The sequence below is a fragment of the Mobula hypostoma genome, chromosome 10 (genome assembly GCF_963921235.1).
Source record: "Mobula hypostoma chromosome 10, sMobHyp1.1, whole genome shotgun sequence".
NCBI lineage: Eukaryota > Metazoa > Chordata > Chondrichthyes > Myliobatiformes > Myliobatidae > Mobula > Mobula hypostoma.
Window position 1 is genome coordinate 85099432 of NC_086106.1, and position 19651 is coordinate 85119082.

The 19651-nt window shown below is 40.3% G+C and overlaps 1 protein-coding gene across 4 annotated transcripts in view; it reads left to right on the top strand.

Moving 5' to 3' along the window:
- ocrl (OCRL inositol polyphosphate-5-phosphatase) overlaps positions 1-11293 on the top strand; it is a 116280-nt gene extending 104987 nt beyond the window's left edge. For all 4 annotated transcript variants that reach the window (XM_063060747.1, XM_063060748.1, XM_063060750.1 and 1 more), the window contains 2 exons: positions 5286-5397; positions 8716-11293. In XM_063060747.1, the coding sequence (XP_062916817.1) occupies positions 5286-5397; positions 8716-8834 (231 nt within the window). In that variant the 3' untranslated portion in view covers positions 8835-11293. The remainder of the gene's footprint in view (positions 1-5285; positions 5398-8715) is intronic.
- Positions 11294-19651: the final 8358 nt, after the last annotated feature.

Genomic DNA, 19651 nt, shown 5'->3' on the forward strand with positions numbered 1-19651 from the left:
GAAAGTGCAGATTGTTATTAATGATTATGATATAGTTGGGATCACAGAGACATGGCTCCAGGGTGACCAGGGATGGGAGCTCAACGTTCAGGAATATTCAATATTCAGGAGGGATAGACATGAAGGAAGGGGAGGTGGGGTGGCGTTGCTGGTTAAAAAAGAGATTAACGCAATAGAAAGGAAGGACATAAGCCGGGAAGATGTGGAATCGATATGGGTAGAGCTGCGTAACACTAAGGGGCAGAAGACGCTGGTGGGAGTTGTGTACAGGCCACCTAACAGTAGTAGTGAGGTCGGAGATGGTATTAAACAGGAAATTAGAAATGTGTGCAATAAAGGAACAGCAGTTATAATGGGTGACTTCAATCTACATGTAGACTGGGTGAACCAAATTGGTAAAGGTGCTGAGGAAGAGGATTTCTTGGAATGTATGCGGGATGGTTTTTTGAACCAACATGTCGAGGAACCGACTAGAGAGCAGGCTATTCTGGACTGGGTTTTGAGCAATGAGGAAGGGTTAATTAGCGATCTTGTCATGAGAGGCCCCTTGGGTAAGAGTGACCATAATATGGTGGAATTCTTCATTAACATGGAGAGTGACGTTAATTCAGAAACAAAGGTTCTGAACTTAAAGAGGGGTAACTTTGAAGGTATGAGTCGTGAATTAGCTAAGATAGACTGGCAAATGACACTTAAAGGATTGACGGTGGATATGCAATGGCAAGCATTTAAAGGTTGCATGGATGAACTACAACAATTGTTCATCCCAGTTTGGCAAAAGAATAAATCAAGGAAGGTAGTGCACCCGTGGCTGACAAGAGAAATTAGGGATAGTATCAATTCCAAAGAAGTAGCATACAAATTAGCCAGAGAAAGTGGCTCACCTGAGGACTGGGAGAAATTCAGAGTTCAGCAGAGGAGGACAAAGGGCTTAATTAGGAAGGGGAAAAAAGATTATGAGAGAAAACTGTCAGAGAACATAAAAACGGACTGTAAAAGCTTTTATAGATATGTAAAAAGGAAAAGACTGATAAAGACAAATGTAGGTCCCCTGCAAACAGAAACAGGTGAATTGATTATGGGGAGCAAGGACATGGCAGACCAATTGAATAATTACTTTGGTTCTGTCTTCACTAAGGAGGACATAAATAATCTTCCAGAAATAGTAAGGGACAGAGGGTCCAGTGAGATGGAGGAACTGAGCGAAATACATGTTAGTAGGGAAGTGGTGTTAGGTAAATTGAAGGGATTGAAGGCAGATAAATCCCCAGGGCCAGATGGTCTGCATCCCAGAGTGCTTAAGGAAGTAGCCCAAGAAATAGTGGATGCATTAGTGATAATTTTTCAAAACTCGTTAGATTCTGGACTAGTTCCTGAGGATTGGAGGGTGGCTAATGTAACCCCACTTTTTAAAAAAGGAGGGAGAGAGAAACCGGGGAATTATAGGCCGGTTAGCCTAACGTCGGTGGTGGGGAAACTGCTGGAGTCAGTTATCAAGGATGTGATAACAGCACATTTGGAAAGCGGTGAAATGATTGGACAAAGTCAGCATGGATTTGTGAAAGGAAAATCATGTCTGACGAATCTCATAGAATTTTTTGAGGATGTAACTAGTAGAGTGGATAGGGGAGAACCAGTGGATGTGGTATATTTGGATTTTCAAAAGGCTTTTGACAAGGTCCCACACAGGAGATTAGTGTGCAAACTTAAAGCACACGGTATTGGGGGTAAGGTATTGGTGTGGGTGGAGAATTGGTTAGCAGACAGGAAGCAAAGAGTGGGAATAAACGGGACCTTTTCAGAATGGCAGGCGGTGACTAGTGGGGTACCGCAAGGCTCAGTGCTGGAACCCCAGTTGTTTACAATATATATTAATGACTTGGATGAGGGAATTAAATGCAGCATCTCCAAGTTTGCGGATGACACGAAGCTGGGTGGCAGTGTTAGCAGTGAGGAGGATGCTAAGAGGATGCAGGGTGACTTGGATAGGTTGGGTGAGTGGGCAAACTCATGGCAGATGCAATTTAATGTGGATAAATGTGAAGTTAACCACTTTGGTGGCAAAAATAGGAAAACAGATTATTATCTGAATGGTGGCCGATTAGGAAAAGGGGAGGTGCAACGAGACCTGGGTGTCATTATACACCAGTTATTGAAAGTGGGCATGCAGGTACAGCAGGCGGTGAAAAAGGCTAACGGTATGCTGGCATTTATAGCGAGAGGATTCGAGTACAGGAGCAGGGAGGTACTACTGCAGTTGTACAAGGCCTTGGTGAGACCACACCTGGAGTATTGTGCGCAGTTTTGGTCCCCTAATCTGAGGAAAGACATCTTTGCCATAGAGGGAGTACAAAGAAGGTTCACCAGATTGATTCCTGGGATGGCAGGTCTTTCATATGAAGAAAGACTGGATGAACTGGGCTTGTACTCATTGGAATTTAGAAGATTGAGGGGGGATCTGATTGAAACGTATAAGATCCTAAAGGGATTGGACAGGCTAGATGCGGGAAGATTGTTCCCGATGTTGGGGAGGTCCAGAACGAGGGGTCACAGTTTGAGGATAGAGGGGAAGCCTTTTAGGACCGAGATTAGGAAAAACTTCTTCACACAGAGAGTGGTGAATCTGTGGAATTCTCTGCCACAGCAAACTGTTGAGGCCAGTTCATTAGCTATGTTTAAAAGGAAGTTAGATATGGCCCTTGTGGCTACAGGGGTCAGGGGGTATGGAGGGAAGGCTGGGTTCTGAGTTGGATGATCAGCCATGATCATAATAAATGGCGGTGCAGGCTCAAAGGGCCGAATGGCCTACTCCTGCACCTATTTTCTATGTTTCTATGTTTCTAAGTAACAAGCAGGGTGGACAAAGGAGAGGCAGTGGATGTCATTTACTTGGATTTTCAGAAGGCATTTGATAAGGTGCCACACATGAGGCTGCTTAACAAGATAAAATCCTATGGTGTTACAGGAAAGATACTGGCATGGATAGAAGAGGCTGACAGGTAGGAGGGAGTGAGTGGGAATAAAGGGGGCCTTTTCTGGTTGGCTGCCAGTGACTAGTTGTGTTCCTCAGGAGTCAGTATTGGGACCGCTACTTTTTACATTGTCAGTGATTTGGATAATGGAATTGATGGCTTTGTGGCAAAGTTTGCGGATGATGCGAAGCTAGGTGGAGTGATAGGGAGAGCTGAGGAAGCAATGCAATTGCATCTGAGCTTAGACAAATTGGAAGAATAGGCAAAAAAAAGTTGCAGATGGAGTACAATGTTGGGAAATGTATGATGCATTTTAGTTAAAGGAACAATAGTGTGCACTATTCTCTAAATGGGGAGAAGGTTCAAACATCAGAGGTGCAGAGGAACTTGGGAGTCTTCGTGCAAGACTCCCAGAAGGCTAATTTACAGGTTGAATCTGTGATAAAGAAGACAAATGCAATGTTGGCATTTATTTCAAGGGGATTAGAATATAAAAACGAGGAGATAATGCTAAGGCTTTATAAGACACTAGTCAGGCCGCACTTGGAGTATTGTCAACAGATTTGGGCCCCATATCTCAGAAAGGATGTGTTGTCATTGGAGAGGATCCAGAGGAGGTTCACAAGGATGATTAAGGGAATGAAGGGGTTAACATAAGAGGAGTGTTTGGCAGCCTTGGGCCTGTACTCACCTGAATTTAGAAGAACTAGGGGGATCTCATTAAACCTCTTAAATGTTGATAGGACTAGATAAAGTGGACGTGGAGAGGATGTTTTCTTTGGTGGGGTTATCCAAAACTAGAGGATACAACCTCAAAAACTGAGGGGCAACCTTTTAGAACAGAAGTAAAGAAAAATTTTTTTAGGAAGAGAGTAGTGAATCTGTGGAATACTCTGTCACAGATTGTGGTGGAGGCCAAGTCCATGGGTATATTTAAGGTGGAAGTTGATAGTTTCCTGATCGTTCAGGGCATCAAATGATAAGGTAGGAAGGCAGGTGTATGAGGTTGAGTGGGATCCGGGATCAGCCATGGTGGAATGGCGGTGCAGACTCAATGGGCTGAATGGTTGAATTCTCCTCCTATGTCTTATGGTTTTACCTCATACTTTATTAAAATTTTTAATTTTGCACTACTTAATTAACTGTTTAATTAAGTAGGAGGCGGGAGGAGAAGATGGCAGCACGACGCAGCATGCGCAGCTCCCCGGTGAAATGGTATTGTATTTGTAATTAGGATGCCATGCACAATTCTGATTTGATGGAGACAAGACGTCAGAAGGCACAGAGGAACATCTGGAGAAATTTCTGAAATGCCCGGTTCACTGCCGCTGCTACTGTGCGATCGAGAATCTCCGGAGGGAAGGCCCCAACATCTCCGGCTTTGCCTGCTGCTGGCGACCGAGGCTGGGGTCAAAGCGTTCGGCAGAGATGGTGCTCGGTTCTCGGTGTCGGAGGGCTGATCGGAGCTCGAAGTTTTTGGACGACTCAGAGTTGGACTGTGGTCAGGCATGGCAGGGAGAGTTTTCTTCCTTCTCCCGTCTGCGTGAGATGTGGGACTTTCGAGGGACTTTGAACTTTTTTACTGTGCCCATAGCCTGTTCTACATCAAGTTCTGGTATTGTTGCACTGTTGTAACTATATGTTATAATTATGTGGTTTTTGTTAGCTTTTCAGTCTTGGTCTGTCCTGTGTTTCTGTGATATCACACCTAATGCATGCTTTACTAAATGACAATAAAAGAGGATTGTGTCTCCTCATAATCCAATATATACTTTAATTTTTTTCTATAGTTATGTATTGCATTGTACTGATGCTGCAAGGAACAGATTTCATAACATATGCCAGTGATATTAACCTGATTTTGATTCGGATTTTTCAATAATTACAATAATTTTCAATGTTTTCAATAGTGTTTCATCCAGGTCTATCTACTAAATTCCTTTTCCTTTGCAGTATATTCATCTAAAAAATAAATTCCTACGTTATTGGGTGTCTGAGAATGTTTTGCCGTAATAGAAATACCATAAAAATTACTGAGATGTTATACTTTGCTGGAGTATATTTGTTCTGAGCATTGGTAATTTATGTGTAAACATTTTGAAAGTTCAAAGGTCTTGTGGTAGCTTTTTTTTGTATAACAGCGATTGAAAGCATTTACTGAAAATAACGATACTACAGAATTAATGGGTATTGGATTGTAAAACGAGCTGATATACAATGTTTCATTGTTAGTGTTTTGCATTACACCTGCTGCATTGCAGCCACACTATTAATCAATCCTTGACCAAAAATGTTTATTTTCTTTCTCACTAGTTGATATCTCAATTGCCCCGGAGTCACAGAAATGTGTTTCGGTACTTGATGTCATTTCTGCGGGAATTGCTGAACTATGCAGAAGACAACAAGCTTGATGCCAAGATGCTAGGTAAAAAATTTTTTGCACATTTTGATTCAGAATGTTCTACTTATTAATATTGTGGGTTGTGTTATATATGCACCCACAACATACCTTTATTTGCAGATTCTGAGACCATTTGTCTCAACACTCTAGTCGTTCATACATCTTAAGAAGTTTATTTAAACTGAACATGTTTTAACAGGATTGAAAACTACCATTCCTGGTGAAAATATCTTCTATCTAACTTCAGTATATTTCAAATGTGGTATATCAAACTGGAAAATTTTAATTTATTTGTGTTTCATGCACAGAATTTAGACATTCTCGTCAATTGATCTCTAAATCAGAGAGCATATAATACAGCATATAGCAGTTAAAAAGATTGTGGAGGCATTAGTAATGATCTTTCAAGACTTGTGAGATTTGAAATGGTTCCAGAAGACTGATAAATTGTAAATGTTACTCCACTCTTTAGGGAGAGAGGCAAAAGAATAGAAATTATGAGCCAGTTAACCTGTCATCAGTGTTTGGGAAGATGTTGGAGTCCATTATTAAGGATGAGTTTTTGAGTTTCTTGGAGGCATATGAAAAAGTAGCATCGTTTCCTAAAGGGGAAATCTTACCTGATGAATCTGTTGGAATCTTTTGAGGAAATAGCAGGCAGGATAGAAAAGAAGAGTTGTTTACTTGGATTTTCAGAAGTCTTTTGACCAAGTGCTACACATGACACTGCTTAACAAGATAAGAGCCCATGGTATTACAGGAAAGATACCAACATGGACAGAAGATTGGCTGACTTGCAGGAGGCAAAGAGTGACAATAAAGGAGGCCTTTTCCGGATAGCTGCCTGTGACTAGTGATATTCCACAGAGGTCGGTGTTCACATTGAATGTCATTCATTTCAATGACAGAATTGATGGTTTGTGGCCACGTTTGCAGATGATACGAAGGTATTTGGAGGGGCAGGTGATGTTGAGTGTGCAGAAGGACTTGGACAGATTAGAAGAATGGGCAAAGAAGTGGCAGGTGGAAAATAGTGTAGGGAATGTTTTGGTCATGCACTTTGGTAGAAGGAATAAAGGCAAAGACCATTTTCTAAATGGAGAGAAAATTCAGAAATCAGAGGTGCAAAGGGACTTGGTCCTCGTGCATGATTCTCTAAAGGTTAACCTGCTGGTTGAGTTAGTGGTAAGGAAGGCAAATACAATGTTAGCATTCCTTTTGAGAGGACTAGAATATAAAAGCAAATATAAATAAATGCTGAGGCTTTGTAAGGCATTGATCAGATGCACTTTTAATAATGTGAGCAGCTTGGGCACCTTATCCAAGAAAAAGATGTACTAGCATTGGAGAGGGCCATACAGAGGAGGTTCATGAGAACGATTCCAGCAACAAAAGGATTTCTGTATAAGGAGCATTTGATGGCACTGGGCGTGTACTCATTGAAACCTATGGGATATCAAAAGGCCTTGATAGACTGGATGCAGAGAGGAAGTTTCCTATAGTGGGTAGTCTAGGACCAGAGGGCACAGCCTCAGAATAGAAGGATGTGCCTTTAGAACAGAGATGAAGAATTTCATTTGTCAGAGGGTGGTGAATTTGTGGAATTCATTACAACAGAGGCTGTAGAGGCCAACTCATTGGGTATGTTTAAAGCAGAGGTTGATAGGTTCATGATTAGTAAGGGCGTCAAAGGTTTTGGGAAGAAAGCAGAAGAATGGAGTTGAGAGGGTTAATAAATCACCCATGATGGAATGGCAGAGAAGACTGGATAGGTCAAATGACCTAATTCTGCTCCTGTGCCTAATGGTCTTCAGAATAGTACAGGGTGTGCTGTCGTACTTGATATTCAGACCAGAATGTACTTCAGTGACACTCCTGTTACCAATTAGGCTGACGACTGATGTCCTCTTGATAAAATTGGCAGCAACATCTGAGTCAACAATTCAGTATAATGCCAAAGGACTTGTGCATTGTCAAATGCAATATTATAGAGATCTCATGTCCCTGTTCAGAGGGATGTAAAAGGCAACCCCTTAAACCTAATGTAATCCCTTCCTTAAAAGTGTCAGTATCTGGTAAATATTCACGTGTCATCCCAAAATGGTGAGCTTTAATTATTTTTGGTGAACTTAAAAATCAAGACCACTTATTCTTTCAGTAACCCCAACTGTTTATTCTTTGTCAAATTAAAACTAGTATGTTGCTCCCCAAGTTTTCTATGTTAAAATGTAACCTATACTATAATTTTTAATCGAACTGTTATATTTTCAAAGAAGAAAACTGCCCATTTGGTATTAGTAAAGAATCTTGGATATTCTGAGGAAATGAAAACTTATGTAAATTTTTCAATTATATTTGGAGCATTTGGTTTGAAAATAGTAAAAAGTGAAAAAGTTGAAAATAGTCAACAGTATAGACTGAGTTAAGGGAGCAAAAAAGCTAAAATGTTGTACTAGTAAACTTTTTAGAACATTTTTTCAATGTGAAATGTTAGCTCTGTCTTGCTTCACAGATGCCTGATCCTCAATGTTTCTATATTTTATGTAAATTTACAGATCTGCAGTTTTTTCTGGCTTTTGTCAATGGTGCCATTTTTAAAATAATTTACATCCCATTGTTTCATTTTGCATACAGAGTGCCTTTGTCCAAATTTAAACAGACAAGAATATTGCCCCTCAATAGGAGGCCTTTCACTCAGGTATTTGAAGGACTATTTTCCTCCAAATGCCAGCATCAAAGATATTAGATGTAAGGGGCTTTATCACTGTGTATAATGCCAGGGCTTTGGCATCATAACATATTGATGGCCCTGCAGCAGCCATACCCACAATTTTTTGCTGGAATCCCCAGACCTAAGAGTTATGCGAAGGAGTGGAAACGAACAACAGCAGCAAGCAATACTTTCAGGCCAGGAAGATTAAAGTATTTACAGTAAAGATAAGAAACTATATCCAGCACATTTTGCTGTTTTGAATAGTTGTTTCAATAGCCTATTTTAAAAACTAGGAGATTGGAGTTGATAATGTCATTGTTGACCATTTGGGTTTGCTTCCATTGCCTGCTTCATATCCAGAAATCCCAATAGATTACTGTCTCTAAATGAGGCAGTGTTTACATTTTAAATGTACTTGATTTTCCCAGATATGTTTACATAACAGAACCAAACATTTTTTCAGAGTAGGCAAGTATTCTAATATGTGAACTTAACTACTTATTTAACTTCCGTGTGATTGCTATTACTGGTTTTTAACTAATTGAAACAAACATGTTTAGAGAAATTGGCATTTCATTTCAATTGTTTGCATATTGATTATTTCAAATATTTTTTCCTGTAATCCCCAGCTACCCTCTTTGCAAGTCTGCTTTTGAGGCCACCACCAAACTTTGTTGGGCGGCAAACCCAAAATGATAGACAACGTGCTCTGAACTTCATCTATGTCTTCCTGGGTGGAGATAACTGATTTTTGGACATACTTCTGACCATGTCTTCACTGCACTGTGATCGTATTACAAATGTACATCAAAATGGTGATCGATAGATACAGATACTTGAGCCTTTTATTCCAGTATATGCCAATATCAATTTTTGTGGTAGGTAGTCCCAAAATCTTTCTTGCCAAGCAGTGACTGCCATAAACTGGTTCCATGTGAACATAGACACTTGCATTCATTGTACAAACCACTTTTTTGATTGTGAATTTTTATTTGCCAATTAATGCATAAAATATTTCAGCATTGTACCCAATGTCTATTTTTATTACCAGCTTGCTGCATATTGGACTAAAACATTTTAAATAATTTACACAGCTTAATAATACTGAGCAAGGGTAACTCTATCAGATTAAGTAGAAAATGCAGTGATGCATCGCAGGATGAAATGTCCAAATACGTCTTTTTAACCTCCTACCATTAAAACAAATTTCTCAACTATATTTGAAATAACTGAATAGAAATTAGCTTAGTAAGAGGGCAGTAAACTTCCATTCGGTGAATGTATTTCATCTGACAGCTGTGATGGAACTTGTCTGTTTGATTTGGTTGTGTTTCCTGGATGGGTTTTAGGAAAGATTAATGTATATAAAATGTTCATCCAGATTACTGAGTAATAATGGTAGAGATGGTGAATTTAATTGTGTGCAGCAGTGCTCAATGCAATGGCTTAATGTTCAGAAATCCAAGTATAATATGTGTCAGAGCAAAACTATTGTGGCATTTTAAACTTTAATGAAATTGTGAAATTTCTAAATAATCCCTACAGACACAGGGAAGACAGCAGATACTGGAAATCAGGAGCAACATGGAGGGGAAAGATCTGGCGGAATTCAGCAGGTCAGGTAGCATCTACGCAGAGAAATGAAGAGTCAATGTCTAAGGCTGAGACACTTTGTCAGGACTTGAAAGAAAAGACAGAAGCTCGGCTTCTTTCTTTACAGTCTTGATGAAGGGTCTTGGCCTGAAACGTCAACTATTCATTTTTCTGTATAGATCCTCCTGACTAGTTGAGTTCCTCCAGCACTTTTTTTTAAATATATGTTGCTCCAGCATTAGACTACAGATAAAGTTTGGATACTGAATTCATTCAAATTATATTGTGTATTTTCAAGAGTGATACAAAGCTTTTAATTTTCATATATTTATTGAAGATCATATTTGTTCAACAAGCAGCATTTTATTATACCTGTATATTATTTATGGTTTCTTTAATGAAGTACAAGTTAGTGTCATGCAAGGAAAAAGCACTACCTCTTATGGAATAATAAATTGCAGTTCTGGAACCCAAAGCTCTCTCCAGTCTATGAAGAATTCAGATTTAATTACAACCCAATTATTTCACTGAGTTTTTTCTTGCTGTCCTGAGGCTACCTGTCAATCAGAATAGTATAGCAGTATTACAGAACAACCCTGCCATTCAGTCAATCAGACAATTACATGAATTATAAGATGAAGGAAGTAGAAGACGTATTTTAGTTTGATATATTTGTTCTACTGGAATTGTTGGGTTGAATCTTTATTATTCGATCACCAGTTTTTATAAAAAAGCGCTAAATAATCAGTTTAAACTGGTTTAGTGTTGCCAGATCCCAGTCATGGGAAGACATTCGTGTGTGTGTGTGTGTGTGTGTATATATATATTTAAAAGTAAAACTATGGCATTAAGTTTATGTGTAGAACAGAGTATTTTCAAAATAATGTATGCAGCTCGAGAAGGTATAGAAATCGTTTTTGAAAAAAGAACTACAACCTCTCCTTGATATGATATGCTTGTAAATGTCTGTAAAAGCATCTTTTATTGAACCTCTTCGCTCAGCTAATACCAACACTACAGATCTTCAGTTGCATTTTTAATTGGCGTTTCCCTCAGATCAGAATGCCTGGATAAGATGAAAATGGCACTTTTGTACACTCTGTTTTTAATACAATTTGGCATGAACCTAACAGCTAAAAATTGTCAGTCAATTAATCCATTTACATGCAAGTTGAAATGAAATTTATAATCGTGGCTTGATTATAAATTCACTGTACAAAGAAAAGCAAAAACAGCAGTTGTGTAACACTTGCAGTCCCTTACCAGCCGACGATCAATGGGCATTCATTTAAACTATGAAGTAAATGAAAATATTTGAAATTCCTGTCGTTGATCGTGTTGAATGATTGGTCATTTGAAGTTTTTATCTGCATTGTTTTAATCAATGTTATGCCAGCTCAATAAATATGCTGAATTTATGAAAGGCATACTCCAAAGGACCTGATACAAAAATTATTCAATCTGTTTGATATGGTGAGAAAAACTTGGAATAATTAGATACCAAACAATGTTCATAATTGCTGTCCAATACACTACAATGTATATTTTGGTCTCTGGGTTATTTCATTACCTTAAGTTACATTTTTCAATTAAATCCATTTAATTCTCTTCAAATAGCGTTGTTTGTCATTTATTTAAAATATATTATTCTGGTTTCTGGTGCATGGAGCATTTGAGATGACCTATCGTATTTAAGCTTCTGTCAGATATTATGTAGACTTAAGGAAAACTACAGCACGGAAACAGGGATCATAGCCCTCCATACCTCAGCCATCCATGTACCTATCCAAACTTCTCTTAAACGTTGAAATTGGGCTTGCACTGGTAGTTCATTCGACCCTCTGGAGAGGTTTCCCCTCATATTCCCCTTAAACTTTTCACTTTTCATTCTTAACCCATGATCTCTAGTTGTAGTCCCACCCAACCTCAGTAGAAAAAGCCTACTTGCATTTACCCTATCTATACCCTTCATAATTTTGTATGCCTCTATCAAATCACCATCAATCTTCTACAAGGAGTAAAGTCCAAACCTACTCAGTCTTTCCTCGTAACTCAGGTGCTCCAGTCCTGACAACAGCCTTGTATATTTTCTCTACACTCTTTCAACCTTATATACATCTTTCCTGTATAGGTGACCAAAACTGCACACAATACCCCAAATTAGGCCTCACCAATGTCTTATACAACTTCAAAATAACCTCTCTTCTCATGTACTCAGTATTTTGATTTATGAAGGCCAACGTGCGAAAAGCTTTTTTTGCAACCCTATCTACCTGTGACACCACTTTCAATGAATTATACACCTGTATTCCCAGATCCTTTTGTTCTACTGCACTCTTTATGTTCCACTGTTCACTGTGTAAGACCTACCGATGTTCAGTACCTCGCACTTGTCTGCCATTTTTCCAGCTAGTCCAGATTCCACTGCAAGTTTTGATGGTCTTCCTTGCTGTCCACTACACTCCCAATCTTGGTGTCATCTGCAAATTTGCAGATCCAGTTAACCACATTATCATCCAGATCATTGATAAAGATGACAAACAATAATGGACCCAGTACCAATCCCTGCGGCACACCACTCGTCACAGGCCTTCAGTCAGAGATTCAGCCATCTACTACCGCTCTCTGGCTTCTCCCACAAAGCCAATGCCTAATCCAATTTACTACCTCATTTTGAATGCCAAGTGTCTGAGCCTTCTTGACCAACTTATCACATGGAATCTTGTCAAATGCCTTGCTAAAGTCCATGTGGGCAACATCCACTGCCTTGCCTTCATCAACTTTCCTGGTAACTTCCTTGAAAAGCTATATATAAGATTGGTTAAACAAGTCCGACTGAGAACAAAGCCATGCTGACCATCCCTAATCAGTCCATGTCTATCCAAATACTCATATATGTCTCTTAGAATACCTTCTGATAACTTTTAAAAAGCTGTAATTCTCACAGGCTATAATTTCCTGGTTTATTTTTAGAGCCTTTCTTAAACAGCAGAACAGCATTAGCTATCTTCCAGTCCTCTGGTCCTTCACCTGTCAGTAAGGATGATTTAAATATCATCAATTCATGTGTTCCTGTAATGTAGCTATTGAAAGTATTTATATGTAATGTTGGTATTGCCTGTGTAATTTCTTCAATAGTACAGTGAAACCCTGGTAATACACCATCTGACCATTTGGAAATCCTGATGGTTCAGCATTAACCTTACTACCCACCAATTCCCAAGCATTCTTGAAACTAGCATTCTTTACATACCATATCTAAAATATTTTCATTAATTGCATTATGGTTTAGTTCAAAGTCCTTGCAAGTCTGGCACTACCATGCCAGAGTGCAGTTTTGCTGTATTATTAGATTGAGCTCATTATATGAATCTTCAAACTTTGGTCTCTTCAACAATGTGAATTTTAAGTTAGGACCAAAAGAAATGATAGTGATTATATGAGATTTTAATGCGTTTTTAAAAGCCTTAATTATTTTTGGAATAATTGCATTATCAGTGCTGGGTTCTGTCATGTTGCAGCTGTTCAAAGCATTCCTTGGTGTTTATATTTCTAAATGTATCCTTTGCTGACTATGTGCTTTGAATGACTGAAAAGCCTTTTGTTTACTTCTGATATTAAATCATTCAAATTGTACTGATTTTTGTTCTAATTACTCTATTATAAAGTTAATTGCTTACTAAAATCAAAGTTATTTATTTATTGATGCCGCCATCCTTAACTAAATATCCTTAATGTCCTGAGTCCTTGTGATACCAATGAGTCACCATTTGCTTTGTATGTGTTGTAAAATCTCAGCTGGTATATGTGTGGAGAGAAATGTTTGAAAGATACACATGACAATGTCAAGTTTAAATAGTTTGGTAATGTCTGTCATGTAGATTACACAATCTCATCTGTCAAATCAGATGGCAATGATTACTCTGGAGAGATCAAGTTCAAGTTTATGCAACACACATAAAGGTTGCTGGTGAATGCAGCAGGCCAGGCAGCATCTATTGGAAGAGGTACAGTCGCCGTTTCGGGCCGAGACCCTTCGTCAGGACTAACTGAAAGACGAGCTAGTAAGAGATTGAAAATGGGAGGGGGAGGGGGAGATCATTATACCCCTTGCCCATCCTCTGGGCTTCCCCCCCCCCCTTTCTTTCTCCCTAGGTCTCCTGTCCCATAATCCTCTCATATCCCTTTTGCCAATCAACTGTCCAGTTCTTGGCTCCATCCCTCCCCCTCCTGTCTTCTCCTATCATTTCAGATCTCAGATCTCCCCCTTCCCCTCCCACTTTCAAATCTCTTACTAGCTCTTCTTTTAGTTAGTCCTGACGAAGGGTCTCGGAGCAAAACGTCGACTGTACCTCTTGCAAAAGATGCTGCCTGGCCTGCTGCGTTCACCAGCAACTTTGATGTGTGTTGCTTGAAATTCCAGCATCTGCAGGTTTCCTCGTGTTTGCAAGTTCAAGTTTATGGTCATTTAACCGTACACATGTATACCGCCAAACGAAATAATGTTCCCCCGGGTCAAGATGCACAGGAGTACATATAACTCTCACACGTTACTCAGATAAAGTAATATTACCACAAATAAATTATAAAAGGTGCATTTGCAACACATTTAAAAAGTAAATAGTATAATGCTACTGGCGCTTCATGTGTGATGAGACCTGGCTGGTGACAGGGAGCTCCTTAATCTTGCTGCATGAGGGAACAAGCTGTTTCCCAACCTAACCATTTTGCCCTAATCTACAGTATTTGCTGAATATTGGTAGGGGGTCCAAGAGATTGTTGGATGGATGGGAGAGATGATTGACAATGCAAAGTGCCCTGCATACATGGTACTTCTGATAAATGTCTCTGGATGGAAGAGAGTCCCAGATGATCCTTACAATCCTTTGTAGGGACTTGCGGTCAGATGCCATTCAATTCCCATAAAAGATGGTGATGCAGCTGGTCAGGACTCTCGATTGTGCTCCTGTAAAGATTTGTTGGAATGGGGGGGGGGGGGATTTGCTTGCCTCAATCTCAGGAAGTGGAGATGCTGCTATCCTTTCCTGACCATAGAGGTGGTGTTGAGGGACCAGGTAACATTGTCCATTATGTGCACTCCCAGAAACTTGGTGCTCCTAACTTTCCCCACGGATGAGCCGTTGTATGCATTGAGGAGTGGTCAGCCTGCACCTAACCACAATCATCTCTTTGGTCTTGTCCATGTTGAGACTCAAGTTGTTGTGCTTGCACCATTCTACCAGCCTCTCTATCTCCCCTCTTTATGCCATCTCGTTGTTGATGAGGTCAACCACTTGTCATCAGTGAAGTTGACGGTTCAGTTTGAACTGGATCTAGCAGTACAGTCATGCATCAGCAGTAGACTGAGCATGCAGCGCTAGGAGGCATTGGTGCTCAGCATGATGGTGCTAGAGATGTTTCTGGTAACACAGACTTACTGTGGCCTTTCTGTCAAGAAGTCCAGGCTTCAGTTACAGATCGAGGTGTTGAGACCCAACGAGGACAGTTTACCCACCAGATGTCCATTGTGTTGATCATGTGCAGAAAGAACTACAATCTACAAATCAGTGAACAGGAATGAGGCAAGGACAGTGGAAGCAGGCAAACAAAAAGTCATCGTTCTTGCCATGTGGTTGCAGAAATGGAGGGGTCCATTTTGTGAGACTGTTCTTGCAGCTGCCATTTTGTGAACTGATTCTTGGCTTTCTGCTGAACTTGAGACCATTCCTAGATAAGATTGAAGTAAATTGAAGAAACTTGTACAAGTAGTCAGCTTCATTGTGGGTACTAGCCTCCACAGTATCCAAGATATCTTTAAAGAGTGGTGCATTAGGAAGGCAGCGTCCGTCGTTGAGGACCCCACCACCCAGGACACGCCCTCTTCACATTGTTACTGTAGGGAAGGAGGTACAGATGCCTGAAGGCACTCACTTAGTGATTCAGGAATAGCTTCTTACCCTCTGCCGTCTGATTTCTAAATAGACTTGAACCCGTGAACGCTACCTCACTACTTTTTTTAAATTTTAACTTGATCCATTTAATAGACATATATACTTAAATGTAACTCAGTTTTTCTCTATACTTATTTATCATGTATTTGTTGTACTGCTGTCGTAAAGTTAACAAATTTCACAACATATGCCGGTGATATTAAACCTGGTTCTGATTCTGACGATGAGCTGTTTATTATGTTAAATGGCAGGTTTGCAGAAGGAGCAGCCTATGATCTGGTCATCTGGGCCCAGTGTCAGGCTGACCTAGTTAAACTAGTTTGAACCAGTCTGAGTTGGACAGAACAAGAGACATTGCCTAGATCACAAATGAGTCTCAGGGGAGAGCCATAAAGCAATACTGCTTGTAGCTTTGGGCCATATCAAATGAGAAAATGACACAGAGCTGTCAGATGACCTTGAGCCAATGAAATTGAACATCATAGACTGACCTGATAAGGAAAAGAATAAGACCGGAGGATTTTGGGAGCAAAGGCAGCAACAACTCCCAAGACTGCATGTTGGATATGTGGAGATTAAGTAGAGGCAACAAAGATTCCCTTTCCCAGTGTTAGCTTTTCTATTCTTTGACTATTCCTGGAGGATGAGGAAAAGCTAATGAGTGTGCACATAGGTAGTTAGTTTGTAAATTCACATGCTTGTTAGTTGAAACAATAAAGATACTTGTCAGTAAATACAGATTCTCTCTGTGCCTAACTGATCTTTATTATCGAGGAAAAATCTTTGTTACAGAATTGGTGTCCCTGGGTGGGCTCAAGGATAAATCTCTCTGTTGAATCAGTGGGAGATTGGGGTAGACCACGTGGGTAAGATACAGAAAGATCTGGGGCTGGGTAGTTAGTTATTACTGACTCTGGGTGAAGAATTCACGCAAGTGTGCAAGTCCTGACAAGTTGAATTGTTTTGATTGGAGGGGATTCCTCCAGAAATACACGTGGGGAAGTGGCCACAACAAGAAGAGTCTGCCAGTCACATTGAAGGCAAAGGGAAAAACACTGGGGAAGCCCTTTGGAAGACTGCCCACAGGAAACTGACAGGCAGGAAATTTAAATGGTGCCAAAAGCCAACGGCAGCAGAATGTTTATTTGAGGATTCGATAGAATGTCAACTGAAAGCTAATGCAGAACGGGACAAATTAGAAAAGAAAAATCTAGAATGTCAGCAGAAAACTGAAGCAGAGGAGGACAGATTAAAAAGAAATATCTAGAATGTTGGCAGAAACCTAAAGCTGAATCAGAGCAGGACAGATTAGAAAAGAAAGATCTGGAATGTCGGCAGAAAGCTGAAACAGCAGGACAGATTAGAAAAGGAAAACATGGAATATTGGTGCGAAGCTAAAGTAAAGCGGGGCAGATTAGAAGAGGAAATATCGAAGTGCGTCATGAAGAGTTAGTGCATCTTAAGGAAAAGGTTACTGACTTACAAGACTAGAGAGGCATGGACTTGATACATGTGCGTCAGTATCAGTTGAAGTGTGAGAAACTGGTTAAAGAAAAGATGAACAAGAAGAAGAAGCCCAAGTAGCTAAGAATGAAGTGGAGTGTTTGAAGAAACAGTGCAATGGTTTAAAGACAGCAATGAATGTGATATGGAAATCAGTACGTGAAATGAAAAGTAACACTATAACATACAAAGTGTTTAAAGCAGATGCAAAAACCGCAAGACAGCTTGCTGCACAGAAAGGACTGAAAGAGGGGAAGAGGATGAATATGGCAATATAGTTTGGAGTTGATGTGCAGATAAGATTATGACAATGACAAAGACCCAACACCTGAGGATCCCCCACCAGTATATAATCAGTGTTGCCGATGGGGTCACTGACCCTGTGGTTAGTATCAGAGAGGGACGGAGCCAGGACTGAAAATCAAAACCAGAATATAACACACACTAGCCCCTTCAAGGTACAGCAGCTGAGAGGTAATGCTAAGGATATCGGGACATAGGTGCTCAAAGACAATCCTCAGCAACTGTTCCAAGCAAATAATCATCAGAAAGTAATTCACAGTCGAGATGATGCCAAGGCAAGGAAGCTGGTGGTAATGTGTTTACATCTGAATATACATTCAGCTTTGACAAATATAAAATGACGAGGTGGCGGAGCAAATGAGGAATTAAATGATGGCCTGTGGCCATCAAACTTTACAACTCCTCCCTTGGAGGGTCAGACCTCCTGAGCCAATAGGCTGGTTTTGGACTTATTTCCTGCATAATTTACATATTAACCATAAACCATAGAAACTACAGCACAGAAACAGGCCCTTTGGCCCTTCTTGGCTGTGCCGAACCATTTTCTGCCTAGTCCCACTGACCTGCACACGGACCATATCCCTCCATACACCTCCCATCCATGTATCTGTCCAATTTATTCTTAAATGTTAAAAAAGAACCCGCATTTACCACCTCATCTGGCAGCTCATTCCATACTCCCACCACTCTCTGTGTGAAGAAGCCCCCCCCAATGTTCTCTTTAAACTTTTCCCCCCCTCACCCTTAACCCATGTCCTCTGGTTTTTTTCTCCCCTTGCCTCAGTGGAAAAAGCCTGCTTGCATTCACTCTATCTATACCCATCATAATTTTATATACCTCTATCAAATCTCCCCTCATTCTTCTACGCTCCAGGGAATAAAGTCCTAACCTGTTCAACCTTTCTCTGTAACTGAGTTTCTCAAGTCCTGGCAACATCCTCGTAAACCTTCTCTGCACTCTTTCAACCTTATTTATATCCTTCCTGTAATTTGGTGACCAAAACTGCACACAATACTCCAGATTCGGCCTCACCAATGCCTTATACAACCTCATCATAACATTCCAGCTCTTATACTCAATACTTTGATTAATAAAGGCCAATGTACCAAAAGTTCTCTTTACGACCCTATCTACCTGTGACGCCACTTTTAGGGAATTTTGTACCTGTATTCCCAGATCCCTCTGTTCCACTGCACTCCTCAGTGCCTTACCATTAACCCTGTATGTTCTACTTTGGTTTGTCCTTCCAACGTGAAATACCTCACACTTGTCTGTATTAAACTCTAGCTGCCATTTTTCAGCCCATTTTCCCAGCTGGTCTAAGTCCCTCTGCAGGCTCTGAAAACCTTCCTCACTGTCCACTACACCTCCAATCTTTGTATCATCAGCAAATTTGCTGATCCAATTTACCACATTATCATCCAGATCATTGATATAGATGACAAATAACAATGGACCCAGCACTGATCCCTGTGGCACACCACTAGTCACAGGCCTCCACTCGGAGAAGCAATTCTCTACTACCACTCTTTGGCTTCTTCCATCGAGCCAATGTCTAATCCAATTTACCACCTCGCCATGTATACCTAGCGACTGAATTTTCCTAACTAACCTCCCATGCGGGACCTTGTCAAAGGCCTTACTGAAGTCCATGTAGACAATATCCACTGCCTTCCCTTCATCCACTTTCCTGGTAACCTCCTCGAAAAACTCCAATAGATTGATCAAACATGACCTACCACGCACAAAGCCATGTTGACTCTAATAAGTCCCTAATAAGTCCCTGTCTATCCAAATGCCTGTAGATTCTGTCTCTTAGTACTCCCTCCAATAACTTACGTACTACCGACGTTAAACTTACTGGCCTATAATTTTCCGGATTACTTTTCGATCCTTTTTTAAACAACGGAACAACATGAGCCACTCTCCAATCCTCCGGCACCTCACCTGTAGACAGCGACATTTTAAATATTTCTGCCAGGGCCCCTGCAATTTCAACACTAATCTCCTTCAAGGTCCAAGGGAACACCCTTTCAGGTCCCGGGGATTTATCCACTTTAATTTTCCTCAAGACAGCAAGGGCCTCCTCCTTTTCGATCTGTACAGTTTCCATGATCTCACTACTTGTTTCCCTTAATTCCATAGACTTCATGCCAGTTTCCTTAGTAAATACAGATGCAAAAAATCTATTTAAGATCTCCCCCAAATTTTCTT